We start from the raw sequence: 15,573 nt of genomic DNA, 5'->3' as shown, positions 1-15,573 counted from the left end.
AACATTAATTAATAAGGTATCAGTACGCGCACTCCTTGGGGGTACATCCACATAGGATAAAGTAACCTAGTTGTTCTTTGATATTTTTTTTATTTATTTAACCTTTATTTAACTATATACAGACATCACAGATATACAGGCATTGCAGACGAGGACTGTTGGTACACAAAGACTGAGATTTAAAAAATAAAAATAAATTAATAACATTAATATATATATGCGAGCACCAGAATTACGTTCTCTTTAGAATTTGTGATAAAGGAAAGTTAGACAAGTCAGACTAAAAATTGTTTTGTTCGATAAATGTGTGTTGCAACAGCGCCCTCTGCCGCTCAAATAACCGAAGACAGTCCAAACATGCGTATGTCATTGCTACTTTTGTATTGGCTGCTTTCATTCACGTGATCAAAACATAATCATGGCGGTCTCCGCTGGAGTTCGGTCGAGCGTGGGGCTGACTTTGAGACTTTCTAGAGTTATACCAGATTGTAGCAAATGTCCTTTCAACAGGTTGAATAGTTATTTGAATGGTATAGCTAGTTCGTCGAATGTTGATCGTTTTCGGACGTTGAACCGACACTTGCAGACATCCAAAGGTGAGTTGATCGGTTGCTAACTATCGCAGCTACACTTGGATTGTTATCTAACGTTAGCTAATTGTTCAGCTTCCATGAAACCAATTCATTTATATCAATTTAGTGCTAGACAGCTGCTAACAAGTTAGTTAGTTATGTCTACGAACATCGTAACTAGGTACAATTGGTAAGGATCCCGAGTGGCGTAGCGGTCTAGGGCACTGCATTTCGATGCTTGAGGCGTCACTACAGACATCCTGGTTCGATTCCAGGCTGTATCACAACCGGCCTTGACTGGGAATTGGGAGTCCCATAGGGCGGCGAACAATTGGCCCCGGGTCGTCCGGTGTTGGCCGTCATTGTAAATAATCAGTTGTTTTTGTAACTTACTTGCCTAGCTAAATAAAGGTTACATAAAATTACACCCACATTGGCATCTGTAGCTAAGAATGTTTGATAAGTAGTTACACTAATCTCCAAAGCTGCACATTCCCTGTAACTAAGTTGGTCTCAAAGTCGTACTGTAAGTCAGACAATCCGTAAGAGGATATGGAACTGAACGTCAACGATGTCTTTATTTTTTTTGTGAAGGTCTGTACCAAAGTGAGGCGGGTGCAAGTGCAGAAGACCCCCAAGAAGATGTGTAAGTAACCATTTTGCCAGTGCATCATTTAGCTAATTGATTGTTAGCTATTTATGTATTTGCAATTTTCACTCCATTACAGTACATACATGGTCAGGTTAGTAACCCTAACCCTTATGCAGACAAACTCAAGGGGATATATACATACTTTGTTACCGATTTTCCTTAATGTCAATTGAGGGCATCATGCATTTATCACTTGCATTGTCATTTGTGAACTGAGTTTTTAATATTGTTGTTTTTGGTCTGCTCTTAGGGTGAATGTGGTTTACATAGATAGATCAGGACAGAGGATTCCAGTGAAGGCCAAAGTGGGAGACAATGCAATGTACCTGGCCCATAGGCACAACATTGAACTGGAAGGTGAGTGCTAATAGGGTTTGTGATGACATCAATAGAGAATTCAGGTCAAAAGTTGGTGATTGATTTCTCCATTATTGTATTCCTGAAAACTATTTTTTATTTTATTTAACTAGGCAAGTCAAATTCTTATTTTACAATGATGGCCTACACCGGCCAAACCCGGACGGCGCTGGGCCAATTGTGCACTGCTCTATGGGATTCCCAATCACGGCCGGTTGTGATACAGCCTGGATTTAAACCAGGGTGTCTGTAGTGACGCCTCTATCACTGAGACGCACTGTCTTAGACCGCTGCGCCCGGGAGCCACACTTACATCTGGTTTCTTTCTTCCTGTCCATGTATGATTTTTAAGGAGCTTGCGAGGCATCACTAGCTTGCTCAACGTGCCACGTGTATGTGAACAGAGACCATGTCGACAAGCTACCAGAGCCTGACGAAAGGTATGAGATTGTTTTATTATAAGATATGTCATTGCCCCTGTCAAACGCATACTATAAAAAACAAAACACTTTCATTGTCAACAAGACTCTTATAATGCAATGCAAATCAATGGCTTCAATTTGATTATTCTTATACTAGAGAGGATGACATGCTGGACATGGCCCCAGCGCTACAGGAGAACTCCAGACTTGGCTGTCAGATCATCCTCACCCAGGAGCTGGAGGGCATCGAGCTTACCCTGCCTAAGGTCACCAGGAACTTCTACGTGGACGGCCATGTTCCCAAACCACACTGAGGACACTACACTCCACACTAGCACCCTACTTAGTGTGAAGCAATGTATTGGGCATGGATGCTTAAGTAGTATGGATGTTTACACTCCACACTAGCACCCTACTTAGTGTGAAGCAACGTATTGGGCATGCATTCTAAGTAGTATGCTAGTATGGATGTTGGAACACGGCCCCTCAGGACTGAGTCATAAGAGAGAGAGAGAGAGAGTCGCTTGAAGGATCCCTCCCAAGTCAAGAATGCTCTTACATATCCACATGACTGTGTGACCGAAGACAAAAGCTATATACCAGTCACTGGCTGCATTTAGACAGCGCCCCTGATGGGATTGGTCAAAAGACCAATTAGTGGAAAAAATATCAGAATTGGGCTGCCTGTGTAAACGCAGCCTCTGAAGTGTGTTGTATTTGGCTCACACTGAAAGTAATGCTGATTGTGGAAGAGTTAGATGGTTTTCAGCATTCATGTATAAATATGTCATGTGTATAGAAAAGTTCTCAGGCCAAGATTGAGATGTCTATCAAACCGTTCAATGTCACAGACAGTTGTTTGTTTCATAGTAACCCGAGTCAGCATTTCAGAAAGGCCTGTTGTCATTGCTACGCAAATAACTTTGTGTCCTTGAATAGAACATTCCATGTTACAACTCATTTACAAAGGTCAACATACACACATCTCAGGTGGAGCTTCCAAATAGTCTTGTCTCTACAATAACAGCACTCGCATACAGCTAATGAACAGGATGTTATGTATACATAGCTTTCACCATTATAGCTACTTATGGCCAGTTTCTAGGAATTTTACTGTTGTGGGTGTGTGGTGACTAGTCAAGACCGTAACAAGCCCATCCACAACACTGAAAGCCCTTTCCCTACATCAAGCCTGTCAGGAATCATTAACCGTCTCTGATGTAGCACTTTTGCAGTGTGTTTTGTAAGCAGAGGGCAGCTTGAGATCGATTGGAATGGAAAGGGTTGAATCTGTTAGATAACTGATGATGCCAAGGAGATACTTGGGCTGCATTCACACAGGCAGCCTCATTTTGATATTTTTTTTCCAATCACAGATCTTTGCACATCAAAGCTGATCTGATTGGTCAAAATGCAGCCTAAACCATTTTAAACTGACAGATGCATTTTGTCCAATTCCCAAGTCATTTCTGTTTCTGTCCATCCATACCCAGTAATGATTTGCCTTGTCAATTCACCGTTAGTCTCATAACTGTCCATCAAAAAACACCTGTATCCAGTATTAGTTGGCTCCTTTACGAACCTGGAATGCTTTCACTTGTACTGTAATGAATGTGTCTGTCATACGCACAAAACGTGTAGGTAGGTGTATTATGTATATATGGTATATCTCAAATTTGCAAGTCTATTTTAGATTTGTGCAATAAAAATGCCAAAAGTTTGTACTAGTCTGTCTTAAGCCCTATGCTTTTTAAAAACCACACTGAAGTCAATTGAACACCACAAGTGCAGTATTCAACACCAGTCCTTGAGAGCAGTTTAAATCCTCAAAACCCAGGAAATGGAAACCAATTGCATAATCGACCAATTAGCAATATCATACAAGGGTCAAGAAAACCACCTCTGGCCCTTTGAGGACTGACTTTGAATACCACTGCTAAAATGGCTGCGCTTAGGCAGCCCAATTCAGATAATTGGTCTTTTGACCCATCACAGATCTTTTCCCGAGCTGATCTGATGGGTCAAAACACCAATTAGCGAAAAATTATCAGAATTGAGCTGCCTTTCTAAACAACCAATGTGTCACTGCTAAATACTGATACATTGTATTTGTTTTGTGTGGGAGATCATTTTAAATGGTTCAAGATAAAGCATCGCTAGTCAAACTCAACAGTAGACCTACAATTTTTAGTAGCCTATTTACCAGTATGTAAAAACGTTTTATATATATACAGAAGAAACCGAGGCGCCACAAGGCCGACAATTCGGGAAAATCCAGAACGCAAATCACTCAACCCACACTTTTATGTGTTTATGTGTTCAATCAACTTCAATCACAGACATCTGTGGCATCCTGTAGGCCCAACAACAAATGCATTGCGGTAACGTGACTATCAATTTCCTGAAGCTAGTGATCAAATTGAGGGAAATAACTTGTAATCTCTCTCAAGACGGATTCAGTGAGAAAACCAAGGGTGAATCTGCATGTTGGCCCTGATCGCCTTGGTAAGAGACAACCGTGATCACCAACGTGATCAGGGCATTACATAATCAAACGATTGAGCTCGATAGTTTCAATAACAATTTCATCCGATCGATCACAGGGATCTCATAATTCGATTTTTTATTTAAATACTTGATATTTTCTAAGGTAGGATGTGGAGATATTGTGTGGCAGAAAAGTTCGTATTCAAACGCACGGCCTCAGTGTGCCCTCAGACTGAGCAGTGAGCTCGAGCAAGATGTGTCATACTCATTCAGGACGTCTATCAAATAGTAGAATGCAGATGGTTACGTTTTGAGGAGAAATTCATACAATTTGACAAAGTAAGTGTGTATCAATAGGCTATATCGTGTTAGTTAGAATGTCATTGTCGGCTTACTCATTATTTGCTAAAGGTTTGTTGGGCCATTAATTCTAGCTCTGCTCACGAAGCTAATTTGATTTTGACAGCTAATTCAGACTGTTGTAGTTAAGAGTAGTAGGGTACTAATAGGCTACTTTACAATCTTTTTAGCTTGAATTATTATAGTATAATGAAATCAACTATCGTATGTAATCATTTATTGTAATTTGTAAGTATTTGTTTTTATTTAGTGTGTGTGTGTGTGTGTGTGTGTGTGTGTGTGTATGTATACCGGTAAAAAGTTTTAAACACATAGTCATTCAAGTGTTTTTCTTTATTTTTCACTATTTTCTACATTGTAGAATAGAGTGAAGATATCAAAACTATGAAATGACACCATTGAATCATGTAGTAACCAAAAAAGTCATAAACAAATCCAAATATATTTAAGATTCTTCAAATAGCCACCCTTTGCCTTAATGACAGCTTTGCACACTCTTGGCATTCTTTCAACCAGAGAGAATGCTTCATGAGGAATGCTTTTCCAACCGTCCTGAAGGAGTTCCTACATATGCTGAGCACTTGTTGGCTGCTTTTCCTTCACTCTGCGGTCCGACTCATCCCAAAACGTCTCAATTTGGTTGAGGTTCGGTGATGCAGAACTCCATCACTCTACTTCTTGGTCAAATAGCCCTTAAACACCCCGGAGGTGGGTTTTGTGTCGTTGTCCTGTTGAAAAACAAACAATAGACCCCCTAAGCGCAAACCAGATGGGATGGCGTATCGCTGCAGAATGCTGTGGTAGCCATGCTGGTTAAGTGTGCCTTGAATTCTAAATAAATCACAGACAGTGTCACCAGCATAGCACCATCACACCTCTTCCTCCATGCTTCACGGTGGGAACCACACAAGCGGAGATCATCCTTTTAACCTAGTCTGTGTCTCACAAAGACACGGCAGTTGGAACCAAAAAACTCAAATTTGGACTCATCAGCCCTAAGGACAGATTTCCACCGGTCTAATTGCTTGTGTTTCTTGTCCCAAGCAAGTCTTCTTATTATTGGTGGCCTTTAGTAGTGGTTTCTTGGCAGCAAATTGACCATGAAAACCTGATTCACGCAGTCTCCTCTGAAAAGTTGATGTTGAGATGAGTCTGTGACTTGAATGCTGTGAAGCATTTATTTGGGCTGCAATCTGAGGTGCAGTTAACTCTAATGAGCTTATTCTCTGCAGCAGAGGTAACTCTGGATCTTCCTTTCATGTAGCGGTCCTCATGAGAGCCAGTTTCATTATAATGCTTGATGGTTTTTGTGACTGCACTTGAAGAAACTTTCAAAGTTATTGAAAATGTCCATATTGGCCTTCGTGTCTTCAAGTAATGATGGACTATCGTTCCTCTTTCCTTATTTGAGCTGTTTTTCCATATTATGGACTTGGTCTTTTACCAAATAGGGCAAGCTTCTGTATACCAACCCTACCTTGTCACAACACAACTGATTGGCTCAAAAGCATTAAGAACAAACTTTTTAAGGCACACCTGTTAATTGAAATGCATTCCAGGTGACTACATCGTGAAGCTGGTTGAGAGACTGCCAATAGTGTGCAAAGCTGTCATCAAGGCAAAGGATGGCTATTTGAAGAATCTCAAATATAAAATATATTTTGATATGTTTAACCCTTTTTTGGTTACTACATGATTCCATATGTGTTATTTCATAGTTTTGATGTCTTCACTATTATTCTACGATGTAGAAAATATAAAAAATCAAGAAAAATCCTTGAATGAGTAGGTGTGTCCAAACTTTTGACTGGTACTGTATTCAGCTGATACACTTTCCACTTTCCAATTGTTTTCTTTCCACAATATGGGCACATCAACATGAGCACAGGAGCCATTTACAGACCAGGCAGCCCAAGTGACCATGGAAGATCCGGACACCCAGGAGGGCCTGCAGGTGTGTGTGCTGTGCTTGACGTGGGTCAATATTATCTCAGTGTGTGGTTGAGTCTTCTTTTATTTTTCTTCAGGTGACCCAGTCCACTATCCTCTACCTCATCCAAGAAGCCTCCAAGCTAGCAACTCCCACCCCTGTCCACAACCGCTCCATAGACTCAAAGCCTAAGACTTTACCTGTATCAAATGAAAGGTCTAAAAAGAATCAAGTGTCTGATCATAGACCTTCTCCTCCTCAGCACAATTCCTCTCTCATGAGCCTTCATAACCAGCCAAAAGATGACTTAGAACAATGTAGGAGACATACAAACTCAGTCCTGCCCAGCCGTCATAGTAGCAGCAGTCCGTGGGAGTTGATGAGCCTGATCAACATGCAGTGTGAGAGACTCCTCCAGTCAGATGACCAAGAGGGAACCTCCTCTAGGGCTCAGTTGGTTCCTATTGACTCTGACGATCATCCTCCTGAAGGTGTGGGGTACAGTAAGAACACTGTCCCTGTCTGCCCCACTCTAGTCAGTACCAGAGGGGATTCTCCCCATCCGCATGTCGGGTCCAGGGGAGAGATGGGGGAGTTGGGTGGAGGTGGTTATTGCTCACCCACATGTCCAGGTACCAGTTCTCAGACATCACCGGATGTCAATGGCAGCTACAAAACTAAACCTGGTGTGGGAGCTTCAGACTCTGACGTTGTAACGAACAAAGAAACAGGAGCCACATTTTGTCTTAACGGTGATGGATTGTCTGTGAGTGAAGAAAGCAGAAAGGTCCCCTGTGCCTTAGTCCAAGACGACAACACAGTGAAGGAGGTCCGTCCTGAGGCAAAAGACGGGCTGTCAGTTAAACATCCGTCTGTGTCATATATAAACCTGTTTGGGCAAACGCTTGTCCACAAAGTAGCTACAATTAAGGATGCAGCAAGTCTGTCTCCCTCCGTAGACCCCATGACATGCTTACATCCAGGCCCAGAAGAGCTGAACCTTAACATGACCCTGGACTTCAACTCAAACATATGTTTTACCTTTGACCCCAAGGAAGACATGCCACCAGCCCCGAACTCCCCTTATAATACTATGTTGCTCATATTGAACAGTGAAGCAGGGTCTGTGATTGTGAACGCAAAATCAGTACAAGATGGCAGTTTTGCAGGCGTCAAAGCAGAGCTCAACGAAAGCTCCATGGAAGAGGACACAGACACAGTACAAGATACCAGTATTATTACAGACTCTCCATTGGACCTCACCCAAAGGTGCAGGGACTTGGAGGACGACATGGACACTAACCCCGCAGCCCCCCAGTCTCCCTCTCCCTCTGACCCCATGTGGAGGTCCACCAAGGCCCCCAGGAAGCAGCTCCGTCCCAGCCGGAGTGTGGATGTTGGAGACCCAGACTTCCAGGGAGTGACGTTCCGGATGCAGACGGAGCTGGACGACAGCAGGGAGCAGTGTCGCCTTCTCATCACCTCCAAGAAGTACAGGTATGGTTGATGTCAGAGTGCTTTGCTCTTTCTCCCCATAACTCAAAAACATGTATTATATTATTTAGCGCTGCCGTAATAAACCGTATTATATTAAATTAAATTTGTATGTCACAAATTTCCTTATGCGGTATATTGTTGTAAAATATCTCACAATGTTCTCTACAAACTTGTGTGTGTGTGTGTGTCCTAGTGAAGAGCTCTCTAGTGGTCCGACCAGGAGGTCACTGAGAGCAGGCAGGTCCCGTTCATCCCAGAGTTCCATGAGGACCAGCAGCTCTGAAGAGAGCGACCCCTCCTCCAGTGACTACCAATCTCTATCACTCTTCACCAGGAGGGGGCGCCACTACTGCACAAAACAATACCAGCACCGTAGAAATAGGCAGAACACTACACTCTTAGAAAAAAGGGTTCATGAGAGGTTAATTGCAGTGTTTTGTGTAGAACTATTTCTACTCCAGTAATCCAGGAGGGGGTACCATTACGACACAAATCCAAACACTTTAACTAGAACCATAGACAGGTGGAATACATTTGATGAGGGGGAGTTTTAATGGAGGTATTTTGGGAAACGGCTGTGTAAACATCCTAAGACTTTAATGAGTAACGTAGTGTACAGTGTTGAGGGCAGGGTTGCGAGATCAGGTTGTGCTTTGGCACTCCCACTCACCGTGCACCTAGAAAGAAAACCGAATGAGAGAGAAGCTGCATACTGAGTCATGGAAACATGTCATTTCATTATTCTACAACATATATTTAGGAGGATTAGGGCACAAGGCCTGTTTGTTTGTACTGATAGCCACTCCTTTCTCCTCCCCATCAGAGAATAAGATCTGTGCCTCTTGCTGCACCATGAAGACTCCTCTGTGGCGAGATGCTGAGGACGGTACCCCGCTGTGTAACGCCTGTGGAATAAGGTGAGTCACATTAAATACAGTGCATTATCAAGCACATCGTCACGGCCCAGAGTTTCTCCTGGTCAAGTCACGTGGCCATGAACTCTGACCCTGTGGTTATAGTAAATGGTGACCGTGACATAGATGGTTTGATGACCACAATATTGCATAACCCTGTATGTGAGCAGAATTAGAACTTGAAGGACACGTAAGGCCATCAATCACTGTGACCTACAGTTGAAGTCGGATGTTTACTATAACTTAGGTTGGAGTCATTAAAACGTGTTTTTCAACCACCCCACAAATTTCTTGTTAACAAACTAAAGTTTTGGCAAGTCTGTTAGGACATCTACTTTGTGCATGACACAAGTAGTTTTTCCAACAATTGTTTACAGATTATTTCATTTATCATTCACTGTATCACAATTCCAGTTGGTCAGAAGTTTACATACACTAAATTGACTGCCTTTAAACAGATTGGAAAATTACAGAAAATTATGTCATGTTTTTAGAAGCTTCTGATAGGTTAATTGGCATAATTTGAGTCAATTGGAGGTGTACCTGTGGATGTATTTCAAAGGCCTACCTTCAAACTCAGTGCCTCTTTGCTTGACATCATGGGAAAATCAAAAGAAATCAGGTCTACACAAAAAGTGTAGACCTCCACAAATCTGGTTCACCCTTGGGAGCAATTTCCAAACGCCTGAAGGTACCACGTTCATCTGTACAAACAATAGTACGCAAATCTAAACATCATGGGACCACGCAGCCGTCATACTGCTCAGGAAGGAGACTCGTTCTGTCTCCTAGAAATGAATGTACTTTGGTGCGAAAAGTGAAAATCAATCCCAGAACAACAGCAAAGGACCCTGTGAAGATGCTGGAGGAAACGGGTACAAAAGTATCTATATCCACAGTAAAACAAGTCCTATGTCGGCATAACCTGAAAGGATGCTCAGCAAGGAAGAAGCCACTGCTCCAAAACCGCCATAAAAAAGTCAGACTACAGTTTGCAACTGCACATGGGGACAAAGATTGTACTTTTTGGAGAAATGCCCCCTGGTCTGATGAAACAAAAATGGAACTGTTTGGCCATAATGACCATCGTTATGTTTGGAGGAAAAAGGGGGAGGCTTGCAAGCCGAAGAACAACATCTCATCCGTGAAGCACGGAGTTGGCAGCATCATGTTGTGGAGGTGCTTTGCTGTAGGAGGGACTGGTGCACTTCACAAAATAGATAGCTCCATGAGGAAGGGAAATTATTTGGATATATAGAAGCAACATCTCAAGACATCAAGTCAGGAAGTTAAAGCTTGGTCGCAAATGGGTCTTCCAAATGGACATTGACCCCAAGCATACTTCCAAATTTGTGGCAAAATGGCTTAAGGACAACAAAGTCAAGGTATTGGAGTGGCTAGCTCAAAACCCTGACCTCAATCCTATAGAAAATTTGTGGGCGGAACGGAAAAAGTGTGTGTGCAAGCAAGGAGGCCTACAAACCTGACTCAGTTACACCAGCTCTGTCAGGAGGAATGGGCAAAAATTCACCGAACTTATTGTGGGAAGCTTGTGGAAGGCTACCCGACACGTTTTGACCCAAGTTAAACAATTTAAAGGCAATGCTACCAAATACTAATTGAGTGTATGTAAACTTCTGACCCACTGGGAATGTGATGAAAGAAATAAAATCTGAAATAAATCATTCTCTCTTCTATTATTCTGACATTTCACATTCTTAAAATAAAGTGGTGATCCTAACTGACCTAAGACAGGGAATTTTTACTAGGATTAAATGCAAGGAATTGTGAAAAACTGAGTTTAAATGTATTTGGCTAAGGTATATGTAAACTTCCAACCTCAATTGTAAATCCCCTGTTATTCTCCTCCATGTCTTCTTACTCCTCAGGTATAAGAAGTACAAGGTACGCTGTCTGCAGTGTTGGCACATCCCTAGGAAGGAGGGCAACTCCAACTCGCGCTGCTTCAAATGTGGAAACTTATCACGGCTGGCTACGTCCCACCGCAAGCACTCTGCCTTGTAGGGGAAGGGAACACACTTAGGCCTTGGCATGAGGTCCTAGACACTGATACCACAGACAGTCCCCTTCCAGGTACATGGTAATTGGCCACACCTCCTGACTTTGACTCTTGGAGTTATTTGATCACTTATTACATCACATACTGTCATAGTGGGTCAGGGTGTTGGCTGAGCCATGGTGAGTCACAGTCTGACGGGTCTGGCTGCTTTTAGCACTGTAGCGTGCACTTGTCACTTTAGGAAGAAAGAGTTCAAATGAAGAGCAGTCTCCTGCTTGGAGGCTGTGTCTGACAATAGACTGTCTGTCTGAAATGACCCTGACAAAAGTAGTGCACTATACAGGGAATTGGGAGTCTCTGGCCAAAAGTAGTGCACTATTCAGGGAATTGGGAGTCTCTGGCCAAAGGTAGTGCACTTTTGGGACTAAGGACCCATGGCTCTGGCCAAAGACTGTGCCCTGCTTTACTGGGAATAGGTAGCCATTTTGGACTGTTTACTCCCCTTGTTTACTAGGCTTGACCTTGGTGCTATCCAGTTTGTATGTTACATTAAGTTCAATTGATTTGAGTGATATATTATCTGTTCTTGTTTAGTTTGTAATTGTTTTTTTAAAATGTGTTTTTCTATTTGGTTGTTTCTGGACTGCCCTTAGCATTAACTGGCTGGATTAGAGATGAAGCAATTCCTTATCTCGACTGTTTCCTGTAAACAAATAAAAAATAAACGTTTGTGTTAGTGTGTACTACACTTTTGGGTTTGGTGTGCATAAAATTCGTGTTAACATATCTTATTCGGTTTGTTTTCATTTAATCTCTCAACCCTCTGAATGTGTGTGCCTACGACTTGGTCTAGAATGAGGTATATGAATTGATGCGGAACCATATTCAAACTGATTTGTGAGAATTGCTTCAGGGATGTTTTCATGCTTAAATTAAATGCAATTAGTGGGACTATTAAAATGTATCAAAATAAGAAAGCTGCAAGTTTAATATCAGACACTGCTGCAGCAGGATTGAATACATGACCTGGCCTGTGCATTATTTTGTGCCTGTAGTGAAACGGCTCTTTTCTTTTGCCGATGTGTCTTTTTCAAATCAGAAAAGTGCATAATCCATTCTGAAATAATAACTACACAGTATTAGCCATGTGCTTGGCCACCCACTTGCATTATCTGCTGGAAATATTGGAATTCTCATGAAGTATTTAGTATAGACCAGTTTTAAAGTAAAATATGTCTACTGCTAGCTTGTGTTTCACATGTATAGATAAGTGGCCTAACCTAATAACATTTAGTTAAATCATATATTATTCGTTATAGCTGGCCATAAACTTAATGGAAAAAATGGCTAATACATAAAGAATTTTAATTGATTATACAATATCGAGCTAGCTAGTGTCTTTAACACCCTTACAATGTTTATGCATTACTGCAAAGAGACCACACGTAAAAACGCAGCAGGTGTGCGTGTGCTCTGGCACCGAAGTCATTTTGTCCTAGCTCTCTAGTTCAGTGCTTCTTCATTCATTTCTCCTTTCAGAAAACAATACATTTTTAACCATATTTGACTCAAGTGAAATAAAAGCCATCATAAAAGGATGCTATGGATCGAGAACTGGGTAGGTTTGGCATTTGTTGTGGGAGACCGATTCTATTCAAATAAAAGGCTGTAGGTATTCAATAATGGTTTTACAAATGGGAAAACGGGATATATTCTTGAGTCCTGTTATGTGAAACGTGTCGAAGAAAACTGACAATAGTTCACCCATCAAATGATTACAATCAGGCTTCTGATTTGAGTACAAAGTGAATTTGTATTGAGTGTATGACAACAAGCCCCAAAGACTACGTCCTAATGTGCCATTGTGTGTTGGACATAAAGTTGTCTAATGGCCTATGCTTTATTCCATACGTTAGTTCTCCCCAAGATCAAAAACACGTTTGTAGGCCTAATGATTGTTGTGACTGCTTGTGATGGATGTTTACGTTAGTAAGTCTTTGTCGTAATTATTTTCAGGACTGAAGAGGAAGAGCAGCAGGAGGAGGGGGGTGAAAAGTATTTTGGGGCAGCTGGGTTTTCTTTTTTTTGTTGTTATTGAAAAGCGAAAAGGCAGGAGGCAGGCCCGTCGCGTGTGTCGGCTCTGGCTGGTGTCCGACCCGAGGCTCATCATCTCGCCTGTTGGCGCATGCAGGTGGCACCGGACCCGCGAGAGGATTATGACCCTGGAAGGAGAGCTCGAACTCATGGAGAGGGCAGATGTCGACGTGGATGGAAAAGGGAACAAAGCTACACGGAACCAGGGGTATGTATCTTTAACCAAAGAAGACGGGGCCGATTTGGAGCAGCAAAGCGCTGCGTCCTTGTCTCCAAAACAGCCAGCGAAGGATACGGAGGATGATGGTGACTTTACGCCGAACTGCACAGAGAGAATCGCTGCCTCGGTGAAACCTCCGTACTCCTACATCGCTCTTATCACCATGGCAATCCTCCAGAGCCCGAAGAAAAGACTGACTCTCTCGGAGATCTGTGACTTCATCAGCCAGCGCTTCACGTATTACGGGGAGAGGTTCCCGGCGTGGCAGAACTCCATCCGTCACAACTTGTCCCTCAACGACTGCTTCGTCAAAATGCCCCGGGAGCCCGGTAACCCCGGGAAGGGGAACTACTGGACGTTAGACCCTATGTCGTCTCATATGTTCGAGAACGGGAGCTTCCTACGGCGGAGGAAACGTTTCAAACGGCAGAATTACCGATTTGGGATGATGGACACCCGATGCCCGCTCGAGCGCAGCAGCGTGCTCCCTGGATTTTCCTTCAACGGGACAAACGGAATAGGGCCGTGTCATTTTCAGGTACCCGGTTTGGAATTGTACCATCACTTGGGCATCGAACATCATTCTGTTTCTAACCAAAGCATCCCACCAGTGAGCAGCATCTTGCCCGCGCTGTCCTCACTTTTATCAAGGAATTCGAACGTTGTCCAAAAGACATTTCTTCCACATCCGTCTCTTAGCTTTGATAATTTCGAAACGACGCGCCGCTCAGCCTCCACAGTGGCCCAAGCTTTGGTCCCAGGATCTTCATTTCTGTCCCCGGCCTCGCTCCATTCAATGGGCGCTCCGCATCTCTGGAGCTTTCATCCCGAGTACCACAAACTACGCTCTCTCCCCAACTCCAGCCGTATAGCAAATGAACTCTTGCAGCAACTTGGTGACAAATAGCTTAATCAATAGTGTTTTCTGTATTGACGAGGATTCATTAGGGAAAACCACCTTTCATAGATTTGTATCTATTCAATTAAACAAATGCTTCAAATGAAAAAAATATATGTTTTGAAGATGTGTCAATTGAGTCAACATTTCTAACAATGTTAGTGGCCAACCAAAAAAATATGTTTTGCAATATAAATGTTTGAGGCCTATATTTTGTGTAAATAAGCACTTTATAATTACATGTTTTCATTTGATTTCTAACGACATTTGGCAACATCATTAATTGTAATGTTGAAAACAACACTGAATTTTTTACAAATCAAATTGAACATGTCAGATTTATTCTACAACTTCTCTTGATTCACTAAAGCAGAACCTCTCCGAATTAGCCTAATCTCCCAAATGTGCCAATTTTGCCAGTGGCAAATGTAATCTCTATACTTTGACAATGTTATATTTGGCCTTATTTATTTTTAAGGCGAAGTGTGTTTTCCTACACCGTGGACTCAAAAACACTCAAAATATTTGGAGCGCAAACAATGTGGAGCCCTGAAACATAAAACCACAAGTTTTCAATAGCCTTTTATTTTGAAAGGTGCCTGGTCTTATTTTTGTTAAAGTTGACAATATTTGGTTTGATTGACTGGCGTTATAATTTTACAAATTATAATTTGAAAATGTTTCATTCAGTAGCTTAATTTCTGCTACATTTGGACATGCCTGCGTGGCAGAAAACATGAGCTTCACCTGCTTGGGCACGCGAGTGGAAACCGTTTAAATGTGACGACATCATTGAGTTTATTTTTATTTTACTCTTCGTGTCAACGTGTGATTGATTTCCACATATTTTTTTATTTTTTTAAATGTGTAATGTATATGCAAGATCTCACAGTGCACACACACATCTGCCCATTCTTCATCTCTCGCTCGAGTTTCTCTGTTTGCGTGTGTGTGTGAATCGGTGCGTGTCCTGCACCCCTACATGTGTTAGAAGGCATTCCACAGTCAAAACGAACGCCTTGGTATTATAAAGGCCTACAGTTCCAAATCCGGCACGCTAAATAAGTTATGAAACATCTGCTTGTTCTGTAATGTTGCTACACGATTAATCAGACGCATCTAGAGAGATCCAGCCTACATTAAACATCAC

At 42.2% G+C, this 15,573-nt stretch overlaps 2 protein-coding genes across 2 annotated transcripts; both read left to right on the top strand.

Moving 5' to 3' along the window:
- The first annotated feature begins 418 nt into the window (after positions 1 to 418).
- Positions 419 to 3,712, top strand: LOC139401982 (ferredoxin-2, mitochondrial-like). Its single transcript, XM_071146018.1, has 5 exons — positions 419 to 596; positions 1,167 to 1,218; positions 1,475 to 1,581; positions 1,934 to 2,021; positions 2,161 to 3,712. Exons 1-5 carry the CDS (start codon positions 419 to 421, stop codon positions 2,315 to 2,317), a joined length of 582 nt encoding a protein of 193 aa, XP_071002119.1. The 3' UTR covers positions 2,318 to 3,712.
- Positions 3,713 to 13,427: 9,715 nt separating this feature from the next.
- Positions 13,428 to 14,432, top strand: LOC139401987 (forkhead box protein D1-like). The gene has a single exon (XM_071146024.1). It carries the CDS (start codon positions 13,428 to 13,430, stop codon positions 14,430 to 14,432), a length of 1,005 nt encoding a protein of 334 aa, XP_071002125.1.
- Positions 14,433 to 15,573: the final 1,141 nt, after the last annotated feature.

The sequence above is a fragment of the Oncorhynchus clarkii genome, unplaced genomic scaffold (assembly GCF_045791955.1).
Source record: "Oncorhynchus clarkii lewisi isolate Uvic-CL-2024 unplaced genomic scaffold, UVic_Ocla_1.0 unplaced_contig_4447_pilon_pilon, whole genome shotgun sequence".
NCBI lineage: Eukaryota > Metazoa > Chordata > Actinopteri > Salmoniformes > Salmonidae > Oncorhynchus > Oncorhynchus clarkii.
The sequence above is the reverse complement of the archived record's forward strand: the minus strand, read 5'-3'. Positions and strand labels throughout refer to the sequence as shown.

What these genes read in the sequence shown, in the direction of transcription:
- LOC139401982 (XM_071146018.1), top strand. Translation starts at nt 419, where the DNA reads ATGGCGGTCTCCGCTGGAGTTCGGTCGAGCGTGGGGCTGACTTTGAGA. An exon ending in GCACAACATTGAACTGGAAG is followed by an intron (nt 1,582 to 1,933) that starts GTGAGTGCTAAT and finishes ATGATTTTTAAG; the next exon opens with GAGCTTGCGAGGCATCACTA. An exon ending in CTACCAGAGCCTGACGAAAG is followed by an intron (nt 2,022 to 2,160) that starts GTATGAGATTGT and finishes TTCTTATACTAG; the next exon opens with AGAGGATGACATGCTGGACA.
- LOC139401987 (XM_071146024.1), top strand. Translation starts at nt 13,428, where the DNA reads ATGACCCTGGAAGGAGAGCTCGAACTCATGGAGAGGGCAGATGTCGAC.